Below are 18,495 nucleotides of genomic sequence, written 5' to 3'. Positions count from 1 at the left end.
ACACGCACGAGCTTCCCCATTCAATGGAGGGATTGTGAGTAAACCGTGAGACGTGCCCCGCCTCTTTGTCTTCTGCACGCCCCGCCCACTCCTGTCACCTACATGCTGCAGAACAGAGCAGGGCTCCCCATCAGAGTCTGCTGCTGGCAGGGTATTGATCCACACTGCAGAGGAGTCTTATCTAGCGGTGGCCATCACCGCTTAAATGCTTCATCTAGAACAAAGGAGGTTTTATTCACAAAGCTAAAGCACCAGGATAAGGATCCATAGTTTCAAACTAGCATTTTGCTTTGAATTGCAATTGTAAGCTTATGTGACATCTGCATATTAATGTAATCAATAAATAAATGTGAAAATTAACTTTTAGAAGACAAGGGATATTCCCAATTTGAGGCTCTGAGCTCACCTCTATCCAACATCAAAGTCATTGAGTATGTGTAATTATAAAGGCAGTGACGTCATCGGCACCCCACCCCTTTGTTTACATATGCTACAGTGGATATAAAAAAGTCTACACACCCCTTTTTAAAATGAGACAAAGATAAATCATTTCAGAATATTTTCCACCTTTAGTCTAGGTTCACACTACTGCGATCAACAGATAATTCTCCTGCGCTTAGGTGCTGTGTTATAGGGGAAAGGCTGTGTTCATGGCCTCTAGGTTCTTGCTGCCCTCTCAGGACCATGGGCATCCACATAAACTGGGAAACAAGAGAAGGGCTGACTGTATTAGGATTTTATATGCCTATTTACATAATGTGTTTGTGAGTATGATGTATGGAACTCTTTTTACTCTCCAATAAATATTTTATGATGTTGCACTAGGTTGGTGCCTAGTGCAACATCATATAATATTTATTGGAGAGTAAAGGGCCATACACACTATAGGATTTTCTGAAGACTTTTTCCTTTAGACTTACCAAAACCATATAATATGAGGTCAAACCTAAACACTTTCAATTTGTATGCAATCAGACAGGCCCGTGCACTACATAGAAAAGGTAAATCTGAAGGAAATCTAACCACAAAAGTTGGATTGTGTGTATCCAGCTTAACCACTTGCCGACCACCGCAAGTACATATACTGCGGCGGTCAGCCCCTCACAGGCAAAGTGACGTATGGGTACCTCACTAGCCTGTGAGGCTCTGGGGAGCGAGCACTCCCGCTCGGTCATGGACCCCCCCCCCGTGCGTGTGCCCGGCGGACCCGATGTCCGCCGGGCACTCGCGATCGTCCGTGACAGCGGGAGAAAGGCAGGCGGCTGATGTAAACAAGCTGCCTGTCATTCTCCCCTGTGTAGAAACTATGTAGGACCGTTGATCACTGTTCCTACACCTCAAGCCACAGCCAATCACAGTAAGAATCACGCCCCTATGGACACACACCACCCCTCCCTCTCAAAAAAAAGTTAACCCCTTCACTACCAGTGTCATTTTACAGTAACAGTGCATATGTATAGCACTGATTACTGTAGTAATGTCACTGGTAACCACAAAAGTGTCAAAAATGTCAGTCAAGGGTCCGATCTGTCCGCCGCAATGTCACAGTCCCACAAAAAAATCGCAGATCGCCTCCAAAAAAACAACAAAAATGACAAAAATCTTTCCCTTAGTTAGTAAACGCAATAACTTTTGCGCAAACCAATCCAAATACGCTTTTTGCAATTTTTTTTACCAAAAATATGTAGCATAAAACAAATTGGCCTAAAATGTTAAAAAAATTTTGATTTTTAAAATTTTTTGGGGGAAATTTCATATAAAAAATGTGAAAAATATTGTTATTTTTGCAAAATTTACGCTCTTTTTCTGTTTATAGCGCATGATCAAAAAATCGCACAGGTGATCAAATACCACCAAAAGAAAGTTCTGTTTGTGGGAAAAAAAGGACGTCAAATTCGTTTAGGTACAGCGTCGCATGACCGCGCAATTGTCCGTTAAATTCACGCAGTGCCGAATCGCAAAATACCCCCTGGTCAGGAAGGGGGTAAAATCTTCCGGGGCTTAAGTGGTTAAGAAGAGTTCCATACATCATACTCACAAACGCATTATGTAAATAGGCATATAAAATCCTAATACAGTCAGGTGACCTCCAGGACTAAGATTCTTTTCAGTAATGCAGGAGGACTGGAAGGCGTCTGTACTAGTAGGGCTGACACGTTTCAAGGGAGAACCCTCTTCATCAGAGCCACCAGGTTTACAACATGCGTTTGTGAGTATGATGTATGGAACTCTTTTTACTCTCTGATAAATGTTTTATTATGTTGCACTAGGTCGGTGTGCCCTTCTCTTGTTTATGTTGTTTTACACTACAGCGATGTCAGACATTGCATGTGATTCGTGCTGCATTGCTGTGCAGATCACATGCCATGTCCATGCAATGCAAATTCAGCTATACAGTTGTATGGCTGAACTCGCATTGGATTTGCACAAAAAAAAATCACTGGATTCGGATTGCATGAGTGTTCACATACATGTGATCCGATTCCTGTCCGAATTCACAATTTGCACTGCGATCTGGGGGTGTCATTAACTTTGTATTGACACCTGCAGTGGTTCGCAGAGGGCAGTATGAAATGCCTGCGGGAGAGATGCGATGCGGGAACACTAGAAACACACTGGTTCCCACATCGCATATGTGTGAACCCAGGCTTAATGTGACCTATAAACTGCACAACTCAGTTGAAAAACAAACTGAAATCTTTTATGGAGAAAGTAAATTAAATAAATAAATAACGTGGTTGCATAAGTGTGCACACCCTCTTATAACTGGGGATGTAGCTGTATTCAGAATTAGGTAATCACATTCAAACTAATGTTAACTAGGAGTTAGTACACACCTCCCATCACTTAAAGTGCCTCTGATTGTTAGCATGGCAGCTATATAAACATGTGGGTCAAAACTACCCATGGGGACCTCTCTCTTTTGTTTCCCTGTAGTTCTAATATTTCCCTTAAGCTAATGTGTGTTTTCATCATTTTCAGTGAATATGTGCAGGGGCATTATTGCTTTAGCAAGGGCACACTCTCCTGTCCATCTCCTGGGCAGCCTAGTCCTTATTTTCATATCCCCACATATACAATATATGTCTCCCAAAGACATTGTTTGATTCTCTATAACAGTAGACCTGTAGGTGGGGCAATAACCCTCTGTAAAATTTCCTAAAAATCTACCCCCACCACTGTGTCTGGAATAATATGTGTAGCTACCTGGGTAAATTGTGACAGATCCAGTGGACCCAGACTCAGTTATAATGGGATATTCCTTTTTCCATGTTTCACAGTTAGAATGGTTACTAGAGGCATTGGCAAAACAAATTTCTACATTCTCAGGGATGTTAAGGGGCACCGTACCTAGGTGAAGCCTAGCTCCTCCACAGACATAACAATCTGATATGTTATGTGAGCTAGCGCTATACCTCATCGATTCTAACCATACGTTTACATCAGAGAACCCTGTCTCTATGGCCATAGTATCCTCAAAAGTGGGATCTGCTAAGCAGGGATCCTCAAACTATGGCCCTCCAGCTGTTGCGGAACTACACATCCCATGAGGCATTGAAAACTCTGACATTCACAGACATGACTAGGCATGATGGGAATTGTAGTTTCTGAACAGCTGGAGGGCCGCAGTTTAAAGACCCCTGTGCTATAGCTACTATTTCTCCCAAAGTCTGCACACGGGACCTTAAAGGATTTGTCTCTTGTACCTGTAATGGCCACTCAGAAGAGCCATACATATCTCTTAGCTGAAAAGGCTTTCTGAAGCTAGTGTACCCTGATCTCTACCAGATACCCAAAAAGTAAGTTCCACTATCTTCTGGACTAGGATTTCCTATGGTCAGTCTAAATTGCTCGGGAACATGTTTAACAATTGTCATTCTGCTTATAAGTGTCTTCCTATTTTTATCCTTGCTAGTAGTAGATTTGTACTTCCAATCGTCTCCCGTGTTCCAACCCACTGATCCCCAATAGTCACAATTGTCTCCCCAATATTTGTCCGTGACACATATAAATACAGTTCCTGGGCCTAATCTCCCATCATTATACCAAAGTTGTGTCATAGGAGGGTGAACTGTGGGACAGGGCTCTTTTATTCCTTTTCTGAGGCGTCTCTGATACTATGTCTGGGTTGGTGACTTTAGGTGTCCCACAAATTCCTCCAAGGAGCCCTAGATCCGCTGGGTGATATATACAGTTAGTTATGATCCTGGTTGGGATGAACACTAGAAATACTAGTGCCATCAAGAAAATCCACAGCTTGCCAAAGTTCTTTGCTAAGAATACAGTCATTTTGCTAATTTTCAGAGACTATCACACCTGCTTCGCTCGCTCTTCGAGGATTTTCATTACCTGCTTCTCCTCCTTTATCTGTGTCTTTATCTTTGTCTTTATCTTTGCCTTGCTTTGCACAATCCACCTTCTTTACTCGACTGGCATGGATCCAGACTTGTTGGTTTTCCACAAGGACAGCGATTCTGGTCACTGCGACTACCTTTGTCTTTTGGTCCAAAACGAAATCCAGCCTTGGTCTTGTGATGTGGCGACAGCTTGATCATTACTTCATCTCCTTCCTTCAAGGGATGGGTTGGTACCCATGAAGAGAAAAGAAAAGAAAGGTGCGAGCAACTTTTTCGTTCCACTTGATTCAAAATTCCAATTACTTTTTCTTTTTCACAACTTGACTTTGATTGTCCTATTCATCCTTTCCACTATACCTGAACTCTGTGGATGATATACCTGAACTCTGTGGATGACAATCTATTTTCAGAATTTTAACTAGTTCCTGACATCTTTTTGATATAAAAGCTGGACCATTATTAGAACTAATTCGAAGCAGGCATCCCCAACCAGGAATAATCTCCCGATTGAGAATGCACGCCACCGTGTGGGCATCTCCCTTTTGTGGCCCTAAAAGCTTCCACTCATCTGTTGAACATGTCTACTATTAACTCTTGTTTCTACCCTGTGTTGGGCTTATGTGTGAAATCTATTTGTAGATGTTCATGTTTGGCCTTATGTGTTTGTTTGTGTTTGTTTGTATTGTTCCTAATACAGGTGATGCACCTAGTAACATATGCTTTCACTAATTTAGGCCTGTAAATGCAAAAAAATTCAGTAATACTTCATATGTTCTTTCCCACCCCCTGTGTCCTATTCCATCATACTAGGCAATAGACAGTGGGGCGCTAGCTGCGGGGATACAAGATCTCCCCTCTTTTAGAAAAAGGTTATTCTCAACTTTTTCTAAACCATCACCCATTTCCTTAAAACCTGTTCTGTAGCATGCGTTTGTAGTTTTAACAATGTGTGATCTTTTGGCCTGGAGCAGGAACCATCTACAAAAACATCCTCTGCTCCCTCTATGGCTGTCCTGATATATGTCTATACAATCATGTTGTGGTGTAACACACCCTTTAACACACCCTTTAATCCCAGTAACCCATTTAAAACTCGGGCCTACCTAGGTCAAATGATGTGGCCATCCCCTTTTCCATCTCACAAGATGCTATGCTTGGAGTCACTTCAGGCATGCCTTTAGACCTGGACTGTGACCATCTTTGGACAAAAACTATAGGGCAAACTCTACCACCCTACTCCTGGGCAAGTACACCTCTCATGGTCTTACAATTGTCCCTTGCATAAACACAAAACATTTTTTCATAATTTGGGAGGCCCAGTGCAGGCGCTACAACCATAGCATTTTTCAGATACATAAACACATTCAACATTTCTGGTGACATTTCTAGACCTGTGGCTTGTCTCAAAATGTTGTTATAGAATAGGAGCAGTCGGATCCATTGCAATCAATGATCCTGGTTTTGTGGGTGGGCAAAGACCCACTGTGGGCTGGCAAGGCTCTTTTGTGACTGACTCTCCTTTCCCCCTCTGTGAGAACAAAACCAAGGCAAACAACACTTTCCTGGCACTATTGTCATTATTCTTGTGACACTTTGTACATGCAAATTTCTCAATGAACTCACTCGCTCTGACTGGCCTCCACAGAGTGACTACATATGTTATCCACATATTGTAGCGGGACTGACGCATGAGTGGGTGTCCATCCCCTCTTGGGTGGTCTGGAGAACTATAGAGCAGACTACTGAACTGTCCACTTAGCTCTGAGGCATTTCTACACCAGGCCAGTTACCTGGACCAAAAAACAAGAAACAAAGATGGCTGTGCCTCCTCGTCCACTAGGACGCAAAAAAAAAACAAATTACTTCAACCAATCAATGTAAAGTGGGTAGCATCGGATGCTATGGCTATCAGTAGAGATGGCACATCAGATACCACTTGCATGCTACAATCAGATAAAACTAAAACTTTTTGACTCCGTGCCAATCTTACAAAAACGTTTGGCCTCGTGCCAATCTTACAAAAACTTGACCAGAGGTTCCCCTCCTTCAATAGAGGACACCCCTATAATATCACTCAAAAACTGTAATCAGATAAAAAGTTAATCTGTTTTGGATCTTTTGGCTCGGTGCCAACAGGGTCCAGTGGTCACACTAATTGCGGTAACCCTTTCTGTCCAAAAATAAATTCCATAACTATAATAGGAACAAAGATATTTACGTTTGAACCCTTTCTTGGCAAGTAGCCAATTTTCAAAATTTTGCACCAGAACTCCCTTTTACATAGGGACCCATTTGCAAAATGTAATTTCTCATTATCTATAATTCTATAAAAAATAACCTCAAAGTATCCCGCTGACTATGGCGAACTATGTTTTTTTTTTATTCACTATTATTACTCTTCCCAGAGGTTCCTATGCTTTATACACAAATGTATAAATGGCAAAACTCCAAAAATTCCATAAAAAATAATTGCATATGTGTGGGAATGCTGGGATCCATAGTCCTACAAGCTCCGCGCAAGAAGTGACCCCCTCCCTAGGAATGTGGGAACCACCCCTCCCTAGGAATGTACCAACGTCAAGGTCAATATCGCAGCTTCAAACAATTATGTATGTCTAGCTTGGAAAATTAATATTCAGAACAACAAAAAAGCAGGGGCACAATTATTTCTTTAAATATACCTTCGGCCAAGAATCTGTCTAATATATGCCTGACTCCATCCTCCCTCCAAGGGGGGCATGAAATCAATCCTGCATCCAGGGGACTTATGGCCCATTACCCCTGGATCCCGATGTCACTGTAAATCCACTCACTGTTGTGATGTAGTTGTGAGGCTGTTGTGAGGTTGTTAAATTGTGGGGGGGGGGGCCTAATTTGAAAATGTGCTACTCTGTATCCCCCTTTCTTCTGCCTATCTGATAACGCTCTTGGAAATGTGCGCTGACAGGCTGTTTTCTTTTCAGCAGATCAAAAACAGCCAGCCGCTTTTTGTTTTTACTATTATGGCTTTTTGAAAACCATCCCTGTCTTTATTAGCCCAGTATGAAGCCTGCCGTTTCACAATTAGCATGTACTGGGACTTTAAAATTTACTGATAAATGTCTGAATCATGAGGCTGTGCCACTCCTGGGTGACACATAAACCGGCCTCATACTGTAAGTTCGTACATTTCTAAACCTTGTCCAAAACTCCAGGACAGTTTCACCTGACTTCTGCTTACAAGCAATTGCTGTGGGTAATGAGGACTTACTCTTAAAAGCCCTAGTTAACTCTTTATTATTCTTATTACTTTTCGGCCTTCTAGCCTTTTCAACTGTTTTATTATTCTACAAGGGGGCATAAGTTAACCAGTTTTCATCTCCCCTTATCCCATTGTGGATTACCCAGGAAATATGGGAAAGCTTGTCTATCTTCTAAGCATAATCCTTTAATCATAATACACTTAAAACCTTCAGTATAATTCACAAAACAATGCATATTAATTCTTATCACTTTAACTTTAGGTAGACCGTCTTGAAGTAATAACCTCTACCTTAATTTACTTCCAGGAATATTACTCACCAAATATTCCCGGCCATTTCCATAACAAGACAATAAACAAATACCAATATTCTTTCACTCAATAAGACGTCTCAAGGATTTACACATTCACATAATTACTTGTTACCATGGTTTCAAAACCCTCCTTCAAGCCACTGATGTATATAAATTAAACCCTTATACTTTTGGACTCGGGTGTCCCTTCTAGGACAAAAAAAAAAACCCTTTCCCAGTCTTGACCAATACCTCCCAGGTACAGTGGCTATCAAGAAAGTTTTCCTACCATTATAGACAAACAATACACATATTATCTTATACTTCTATGCGACAGAAAGAATAAGCAAAGGATAGAAAAGGATCTGAGTCTCGTGGATTACAACCGGTCAGTCAATTTTCACAGTACTGTGTATAATATTTCCTAGGTCTCCAGAACCTAGTCGGGTCACTTGCCAAAAGGACCGGGACCTACCGAAGGTCCTGGTGTTACCAAAACACCTTTTTCAAGGGACTTACCAAAAGTCCTGGTGTTACCAAAACACCTTTTTCAAGGGACTTACCAAATGTCCTGGTGTTACAAAAACACCTGGTGTTACCAAAACACCTTTATCAAGTTTATACAGCCAACGGGTAGTACTCTAAACCAGCCTTTTTTGACCAGGGTGCCTTGAGGATTCCTTAGGGGTGCCTTGGCAAAATGCCTAAAAATGTCCCCAAAATTGTATACAGGCCGGCAGCTGGATGAAGCCTGTCTTTTAGTTACACAAAGCCACAGGTTTTCATTGTGCACCATTACGACCTACTGGCCACCACTGTCTCAACAACCTATGACCCTCCCCTGCCCCTCTCCATCAGCTTTGAGGTCACATTAGCTGAGTGATGGAGAAAAACCGAGGGAGCCGAGAAACATTGGAATACTAATCAGTACCAGTGTGCAAAAGTGTATTGGATTTGGAAGAATAAATCACCTCTAACGTTGGGTGCCCTACATGTGTGGTTGATGTATTACGTAAAACTATTAGAATCCTTTTTACATTTTAGGATAGTGTGCCTCGAGACTGTCCATAATTTTAAAGGGTGCCTTGACTCAAAAAAGGATGAGAAACACTGCTCTAAACTATATGGTTGTTGACCCAGAGGTCACGGCAAGGCAGAGGAAAATTTCAACACTTACCGGACATGGGCGTTGTTGACCATCTCGGTGGGACCTCCATTACTGTTGGCATTAGATTACACCTGGTGAAGTATAGACTTGCTGATCTTTCCAAGTTGCACCACAAGTCCCAGCGGGCCCGGAGATTACTCTGAACAAAGAGACACATGCAGCGTTCGGTTGCTCATCTGACCAAAGGTTTATTTTCACACAGCTTATATGATAATATGTCCAGAACAGCAGAATACAGATACGTCCCCCTGAAATGTTCCCACAAATATACATTGTATCATGTGTAACCTTCTGTAGACAGAAGAAGCATTAGTTCTGCCTTGTTCCCACCAAAAACCAGCTGTGTGTCTAGGATCTGTACACCTATTCTCAGGAAATAAAAGATAAGAGCAAAATGAAGGACACAGTTCTAGCTAATAATTCTATCTCGTTCTAAGCAAAATATCATGAGACACACACTAATATTTCAATGTTCACAAAATGTCTTCTAATATCAAAATGGATGAACTCTTGCTCAATTAAACTAATAAAGAAGAACTCTTGCTCAATTCTCTTTCACTCGTCAACGCAGACAACTTGTTCGGGGGTAAACAAGGCTGCAAACCGCTGATTGAAGTGGTCTATGAGGGGCCGAATTTTGTGGAGCCGATCATATTCAGGGTCTGATTTCATTGTCGCTGAAATGCATAAATCGCAGAATTTGCTCGTATCTCTGAACATGGAGGCAGAGTACATGCGCATATGGTGAAGTGGGCTAGTGGACCAATATAGCCGCAATTCACTCTTTTTGGTTATGCCCATGTTGAGGTGAAGGCCCAGAAAGATTTTAAAATCGGGAACCGTTATAGGTTTCCAGGCGAATTGTCTTACAAGGGGCGAATTTGGGTTGGCGGCGATGAATTGTTGTGCATATAAATTTGATTGATCCACAATAGATCCAAAACGATCTTCCGTGAAGAACAGCTCAAAAAAGTTCAGGGGCATAAAACCAGCTGTCTCCACGTGGATTCCAGATTGGGCAGTGAATGGGGGAAGTACTGGCGCTGTAGAATAAGTGGGTTGCCAATTGGGATATGCCAGAACATCAGAGAGGGCACTATGGGCTCTACGGGCCTGGCTTCGAATTCACGGTGGCTGGGGGGCCACTACTCGTGCTAGCCACTGCACCAGCTTCAACTGCACTTATGGGACTCGCCACGTCACCAAGTGTTACTGCAGTGCTGGTTGTACTAGGTCCAGGGTGTACTAGGCCGCTGACACTTGCCAGGCCACCAGAAGGATGAGTGGCACTAGTACCGACACTCTGCTCCATACGAGCACCCTGCGATTCCTGCATCTCAACAACTCCAGAATGGGGTCGGGTACATGCTGGGTCTAACGGGGACCCATCTGTCGTCGGAGCTATCTGTCAGGGAGCCGCTGCTGTCATCAGATTCGTATATTGACCCTGAATCTGCCAGTGAGGCTTCCCCATGGCTCTCATCTGACATGGTCAGTATACTGTAAGCCTCTGCACTACTGTACCAACGTTTGGACATTTTGGTAACTAAATTTACCGGTACAGTAGTGTGACTAGTGCACCTGGTTGTCAAGGACTATTTCAACCGCTACCAAAAAAAACTGCTAATGCTAGCAGGGATCAGGCCTGACTCTGCTAAGACAGCGGTTTTGTGTGTTGTGTTTTTTGTAAGTGACAGTAATCTATTGATTACTACACTTGCCTGGGTGGGGTGGGCTGGGCGGAGGGGTTAAACGCAGGTGTTGGCAGGAATCAGTGCTGATCGTGCAAACACCACGTTTTGGGAAAACTAAACTATGGGGACGCTAGTATAGTTCTGATCAGATCATATATTGACCTGTTCAAACACTATACTAGTAATGGAAGTGTGTGTGTGTGTGTGTGTGTGGTAATCAAGGGGTTATTTCTAACTATGCGCCAGGGATCTGCGCTATTTTAGACTGATGCTAACACTAGCTAATGTCACCTGTGTCACTAATAATAGTGTGCCCCAGAGCGGTGGGAATGAGCGACGTAGCCCTACGTCGGTTTGCCTGTAGGGGGCTAACTGCCGCAGTAAATAGTCGTGCGGCGGTCGGCAAGTGGTTAACTGACACTATTTGACATCACTAGTGACACTAATACAATGATAACACTGTACACTGTACTAATGACACTGGCTGGGTGAGAGGCGTGATCAGGAGGGCAATGAAGGGATAGCTGTGTACCTAACAAGTGTATGTTTGCTAATTCTACTCACTGACTGGCTGGTTTTGCTTCCTGATTTCAGATCTGGGTTGTGTGTTTACCTAACAGACACTAATCTCTGTGCTATGGTTGGCCACAGCTATCAGCAGGTTCACAGCCAGCCGGGAAACTGCTGACAAACTCCTGCTTTGGCCAATTGGAGCAAGAGCAGCAGGGGGCACACGGGCATTCTTGTAAACTAGGAAGTTCCCCTGCGATGTACAACACAGCCGCCGGCCGGCAGTACATTTTAAACTGCTGGTCGGCAAGTGGTTAAGAATGCACGATAAATGTCCATTGAAGCGTTGCTTTTCTAGTGGGTAGTGGTAAAAGAGAAGTAATGTAGGGGAAATTATATACTTTGAGGTGTTGTTGTAGTGTGATAGCAGGCATTTTTGCGAATTCTCTGCAAGATGGATTTGTATACTTTGTTCTCTCTGACACTTAGCTTGCTCCAGCTCAACTTTGCTGATCCAAAAAGCATTGTCACTGACAATAATGCTCAATGACTCTGCTCCTACCTGGCACTGTCAGGATTCCTGGCTGGTTGATGCTTTTACCTTTACACAGAAGCAAATGGTGTTATCACACGGCTGCGCTGTACAAACAGGAAGTGGCTGGAGCTGCTCTTTCCTAGTTCTCCATTATTTTCTAGTGCATTCTGGGATACAGGAACCTCCAATGCCACTTCCCCAATACCCAGCTAACACTTTATAAATACTTCACTAACACAAAATGTTAAATATACTAGGTGCTGTTACTGTAAGGTGCAGGTACAGAGCATTGGCATTAAAAATCAAAGGAGGCGGCTGACAAGCGTTGATGCCTCATGAAAGTGACATTTTTAACACAGGACCAGCAGTAAATGGCTCCTGTGTGGACAGCACTGTGTGGTACCATTGTAATAGTCATGGTCATAGGTGTGCACACAGGGTGCACACCTACGCAAGGTTCCCCCTGCTGACTGGGCCCCTGCCCTCCCCCCCCAAGTGCTGCTGGCTTTCTTTCCTTTTCTGAATTACCAGGAATTACCGGTGTTTACTCACTGTGTTCATTCAAAAACTGTATTTACTATGCTTCAATTTGTGAATGAACATCAAGTACAGAGCACTTCCCATTTATTCACTGCCCAGTGCAGTTGAGGCTGCAGAGAAAGGGACTCGGGAATCTCTGACCTTAGTCACTTTCTCTGTCCCAAAAGTGAGACATCAAAGGGCTGTTTAGACCCCTGATATTTCAGCAAAGTCCCCCCCCCCCCCCAACAGGGCACCTAAAAAATGTGTAAAAAATAAATAAATAAAAAGCTACTGACACATTAACTACCCTACTGACGCTGTTCATTGACACTGTTCATGTTTTAACGACTTGCTGTCCTCCCTATAGCAGTTTAACTGGTACAGGGCAGCAACTGTGTGTTGGATCACATACATTATATTTATGTTATTTGGCATTTCTGCCAGCTGGGTGGTGTGCGTGCCGCTTCACAGCAGAAGCCCATCTGCAGGTGCTGGGCACTCGAACGTCGGTAAAGAACACAGAATAGCGATCTGTCTATGTAAACAAGGCAGATCGCCATTCTGACAGAGGGGGAGGGATGGATTCTGTGTTCCTACAAAGCAGGTACTAGGATCCATTTCTTCCCCTAGTAAAAACAGCACACAGTGTACACCAAAACACTGGCTAAGCACATATTTAACCCTTTGATAGCCCTAGATGTTTAACCTCTTTCCAGCATATTTTTAGGACAGATCATTGTATTAATGTCACTGGCTCCCAATAAGTGTCAGTTAGTGTCCTATTGTCCACTGCAATATCGTAGTCCCACTACAGTTCCTTGAAAAAGTATTCATACCCCTTGAAATTTTCCACATTTTGTCATGTTACATCCAAAAATGTAAATGTGTTTTATTGGGATTTTATGTGACTGTATCAGTTGTGGATATTTTTTAACCGATTCATGACAAATGTTCCCATACAATTGTAATAATATTTCTCACCCACAGGTGGTTTAATGAGCTTTGACGTTGAGTCTAAATATGGCTGCCGAATATCCAATTGACCATGTGGTTTTGGGGGGAAGTGCAACCATGTCTTGCTGACATCACTCACAAAACAGCCTGTGAGTGGTCAGCAGGAATATTTACATCATGTGGGTGGTCTCTGGTCTACAGGACTATAAATAGAGTCTCTAGCATTCAGGAAAAAGAGTTTCGTTTTTTGGAGCTGTGGAAGGAAAGCATGCAGCAAAATGCCTCCTCACTGTCCTGTTCCATATAGTGCAAACTGTTGCCTGTGTTATGTATTTTTTGACATTTCTTTGGGATATTGGGAATAGGAGTGTATGTTTGAGTCTTGTCAATGTTTATAGTAACTTTTATGTGTAGGAAGCTTTATGAATTTTGATGTCCAGTAAAGTACTTTTTTTTTGCTTTTTGTCAAAACTGTTCTTGTTATGTCTATTAATTTTATATATTTACTAGACATTTCAGTGGCTATCCAGTATACCTTCATTATAAATTTTGTTGTTCCCACCTTTTATATATAGACCAACAGAAAGTGGCACATCATTTTGAAGTGGAAGTAAAATGATAAATGGTTTTCAGAGTTTTTTTTACAAATAAATATCTGAAAAGTGTGGCGTACATTTGTATTAAATCCCATTTAGTCTGATGCCCCTAACTAAAATCTAGCCTAACCAATTGCCTTCTGAAGTCACATAATTAGTACATAGAGTCCACCTGTGTGTTATTTATTCTCAGTATAGATGCAGCTGCTCTGTGAAGCCCTCAGAGGTTTGTTAGAGAACCCTAGTGAACAAACAACAGCATGAAGAAAAGCACCAGACAGGTCAGGGATAAAGTTGTGTAAAAGATTAAAGCAGGGTTAGGTTAAAAAAAATAAAAATAAATAAATATCCCAAACTTTGAACATCTCGCGGAGCACAGTTCAATCTATTATCTACAACTGCTAACCTACCAAGATATGGCTGTCCACCTAAACTGACAGGCCGGGCAAGGAGAGCATTAATCAGAGAAGCAGCCAAGAGGCTCATGGTAAATCTGGAGGAGCTGCAGAGATCCACAGATCAGGTGGGAGAATCTGTCTACAGGACAACTCTTAGTTGTGCACCCCATAAATCTAGACTTTATTAAAGAGTGACAAGAAGAAAGCCATTGTTGAAAGAAAGTAATAAAAAGTCAAGTTTGCAGTTTGCGAGAAGCCATATAGGGGACACAGTAAACATGTGAAAGAAGGTGCTCAGATGAGACCAAAATGTAACTTTTTGGCCTAAAAGCAAAACGCTATGTGTCGTGGAAAACTAACACTGCGCATCACCCTGAACACACCATCCCCACCATGAAACAAGGTGATGGCAGCATCATGTTGTGGGAATACTTTTCTTCAGCAAGGACAGGGAAGCTGGTCAGAGTTGATGGGAAGATGAATGGAGCCAAATACAGGGCAATCTTAGAAGAAAACCTGTTACAGTCTGCAAAAGACTTGAGACTGGGGTGGAGGTTCACCATCCAGCAGGACAACGGCCCTAAACATACAGCCAATGACTTCAAAGTAGTCCCTGTACTACTTTGGTCTGACTTTGATGCGTTTTGAGGTCCATAGAGACCTCAAGAATACACAGGCATTGCTTCAAGTTTATTTAAAATCGCGGTAAAATATTGCCGCAAAATCACACGACTTTTAGGTAGCACAAGTGTGAAAGGGGCCTAATACATTTTACAATGTTTGTTTACATTTATATATAAGACTGTGTGTGTGTATATATATGCACAAAGTCTTACATTTTACAATGTTTGTTTACATTTATGTCTTTGTGTGTGTGTGTATAGATATATATATATATATATATATTATTATTATTTCAGGTACTTATATAACGCTGTCAATTTACGCATCGCTTTACATATACATTGCACATTCACATCAGTCCCTGCCCTCAAGGAGCTTACAATCTAAGGTCCCTAAATCACATTCATACATACACATAGTAATGCCAATTTTTTTATACAGGATCTAATTAACCTACCAGCATGTCTTTGGAGTGTGGGAGGAAACCGGAGAACCCGGAGGAAACCCACGCAGGCACAGGGAGAACATGCAAACTCCAGGCAGGTAGTGTTGTGGTTGGGATTCGAACCAGCGACTCTCTTTTTCCTAGGTGAAAGTGCTATCCACTACACCACTGTGCTGTATGAATGTATGTATGTATACATACACAAAAAGTCTTATAAATGTAAGCAAACATTGTAAAATGTATTAGGCCCTTTCACACTTGTGCTACTTAAAAGTCGCGTGATTTTGCGGCAATTTGTTTACTGCGATTTTGACTGGACTTAAAGCAATGCCAGTGTAATCTTGAGGTCTATGGACACCCAAATCCAATAGGCTGCACACATCTATATTCATGGTGGCTATTGATGGGTCTTTATTTGGCTTTAAAAATGCTGAATAAATGCCTCATAAACACTTTTCTATTGATGCATATGTGAATAAACTGTATTTAAAAAACAAAACAAAAAAAAAAACCTTTTTATGATCTTCTACTGCTGTACACTTTATGAAGCACACGGTGGCGCTGTGTGATGTTCCTCGGGTAAGAAAATGCCTCTTGCTGGTAACTCGTGTGCCATTGGTTGGTTGTTGGTCTCCTCCCCCAGCTTCCCAGGAAGTGCTGAGCACTGAGCGTGTGTAAGAAATACACATGGCTACTAAGGCAGTGTGGGAATACAGGGGGGACCCGGAGCAGGCAGCTTTACTCGGTAAGACATAACAATACACAAAGCAGACTTAGTGGAGGCAGGCAATGCTTCCTTATACGTTATTTGGTGCTGCCAGGGACACATTGCACTTTATATGGGTTACAATGTGACATGAAAGCAGCATGGACTACCTCCACAGGACTTGTTTACATTGGACAATATGCCTCTCTTATCTAAACGGTGTGATAACTTCTCTATTGTTCTTGTGTCTGCAATGCTTTATCAGCTTGTCATAAACTATATATTGGTGCTATTTTTTATGGTGGGGGAGTTTTCCCTCTGACAATGATGTGATGAGGAAAGACGTGTAGTTTGGTTGTATTAGAGTTTTGTGTTATGCTGGCCAAAAGGTGTTCTAAAGTTGAAGTGTTCTGTTCAGCCCCTTTCACACAGGCGGTCTGTTCAGATCCGTCTGTAAGTTTTTCAGGCAGATCTGAACGGATGCCCCATGCATCCCTATGGGGCATCAGATGTCAGTGGAGACATGTCCACTGGCATCCGATCCAGTCTGTCAAATCTGGATGGATGGAAACCCTATTTTCCATCCGTCCAGCGGATCAGATCAGATGAGAACGGACAGACGGTCCATTCTCATCCGATTTCCCCCATAGAGGACAGCGGGACCTGACAGCTCTGTCTCTGCACACAGCGTGGAGACACAGCTGCCGTCTGCCTGCTCAGCGGGGGATCAACAGATCGCTCCTCCACTGAGATAAACAGAGTCCACCGAAGGACTCCCATGTGTGAAAGGGGCCTAACTAAATTCAGGAGCCTGCATTCACTACACACCTGGTCTCCCACAGTACACATAACATGGAAATGCAATTATTTTAGTAAATACAAACTGCTAAATACCTTTCTCTATCGCTCATTGACAGACGTAGTCTTCTTGATTCTCAAGAGCTGGGTTATGTTGTCTCCGCAGGAGTAGGACTAGGCAGAAAGACAAAACGTTCTGGCTCCACCTTAGGGGCAGTCCCTGAGGGTATATCCTCCCTCTCTCTGCTACAGGGAATCAGTTTTTTTCTGTCTAGTCAGGAGTAAGGACCTAAGCTCCTTGCTGGGATCTTTTTGGTCCTGGCAAGATTTTTTCTTTAGAAGAAATATTTTTTAGGTAGTTTTTTTCTCCAGTGTTTTTCCTGTGAGATCTTCAAGCAAAAAACGCCGGACTGGGCGACACTAGTGGTCACCCCAGCCGGCCTACGAGCGCGCGCAGACCATTGCATTGCGCTTGGTCGGCCGTGACACATTCAAGTAAGTATGCGGGGCCGGGCGACGGGCTGGATGTTGAGATCCAGTGGTCACCCCGGTTTCTGCCTACGAGCGCGTGCAGACCAGAGCTCCGCGCTGGGTCGGCCGCGATGGAGTCCCAGTGGAGGGACTGACCTTGCGAGTTAAAAGTCTCGCTTGGACGCCAGGAACCTGAGAGTCGAGGCGTCCGGAGTGGTCCACAAACCCCCACCCCGGTGGAGAGGGTATTGTGAAGAGAGGGTGCCTGTCGGTTCGGTATGGTGAGTAAACATTCCCTTTTTTCTTTCCTCGTTATGAGGCAGTATGTATTATGGGCCCCTCCATACATGGTCAGTATATATCTGACACTAAAAGTCCCCCTTGTAAATACAGTATGTGTTTGTGGGAAGTGGACTTGGTTTGAGAGCTAACACTCTACCCAGCAGACTGTAGCATTACAGCAGACATAGGAGGTATAATCCTACCTTATTTGTAGTGTATCTCCTGTAGATCTATCAATCGCCACTCAGCAGAGATGCAGGTGGATGTGCTGGGAAAAACGATTTTGGCGGTCCGCCGCCATTTTGCCGTAGACCAGGTGCATGCATGTCCTCAGGTCACGCCGGCCGCCATGTTTTTGGAGTCTAATGTCTCCTATATGGGGGCGGCCATGTTTCATGAGCCCAGCTACCTCGTGGAGAGCTGGGAACGCCGGAAGGCGTACACAGGGGGCGGAGCCACGTCCTTCTACCCGGGAAAAAGCAACAGCTCCTTCCAGTCTGTAAAGACAGACGCTGACTGCAGTTGGTTGGAAACTTCACTGCATCGGTTGGTGAACCTTGGGGGTCTCTCTCTCTCTCTCTGTGGGATCGAGAAGCAGGTACTCTAAGGGGCGCTATTGCGCTAGGGGGGAGACACATTAAAAAAAAAAAAAAAAAAAAAAAGAGGTATTTTTTATTTAAAAAGAAAAAAAAAAAAAAAAAAAAAAAGTTTTTTTTTGTGTTTTCTGGCAAAGGTGTCCTGAATTATCATGGACCCTGCCACTCATGTATCTCCTCCGGATCCCCTCGAGGGGTCTGCGGGATCCTCCAGCACCCCACTGACGATTAAATCATTGTCCGCTATTATGGAAGCTTGTGTCCCGGGTGGAAGTGGCTTGTCAGGGACAGGGCGCAAGTAAGC

The 18,495-nt window shown here is 43.2% G+C and overlaps 1 protein-coding gene across 1 annotated transcript in view; it reads left to right on the top strand.

Moving 5' to 3' along the window:
• Window positions 1-15,974: 15,974 nt before the first annotated feature.
• Window positions 15,975-18,495, top strand: part of POLR1E (RNA polymerase I subunit E) — an 88,460-nt gene continuing 85,939 nt past the window's right edge. The window contains exon 1 of the mRNA XM_082265268.1: window positions 15,975-16,083. Coding sequence (XP_082121394.1) covers window positions 16,026-16,083 — 58 coding nt within the window. The 5' untranslated portion in view covers window positions 15,975-16,025. The remainder of the gene's footprint in view (window positions 16,084-18,495) is intronic.

This window comes from Pelophylax lessonae (assembly GCF_965119305.1).
Source record: "Pelophylax lessonae genome assembly, chromosome: 1".
NCBI classification, from domain to species: domain Eukaryota; kingdom Metazoa; phylum Chordata; class Amphibia; order Anura; family Ranidae; genus Pelophylax; species Pelophylax lessonae.
Note: the sequence above shows the minus strand (reverse complement) of the source record. Positions and strands in the feature narration are given on the sequence as shown.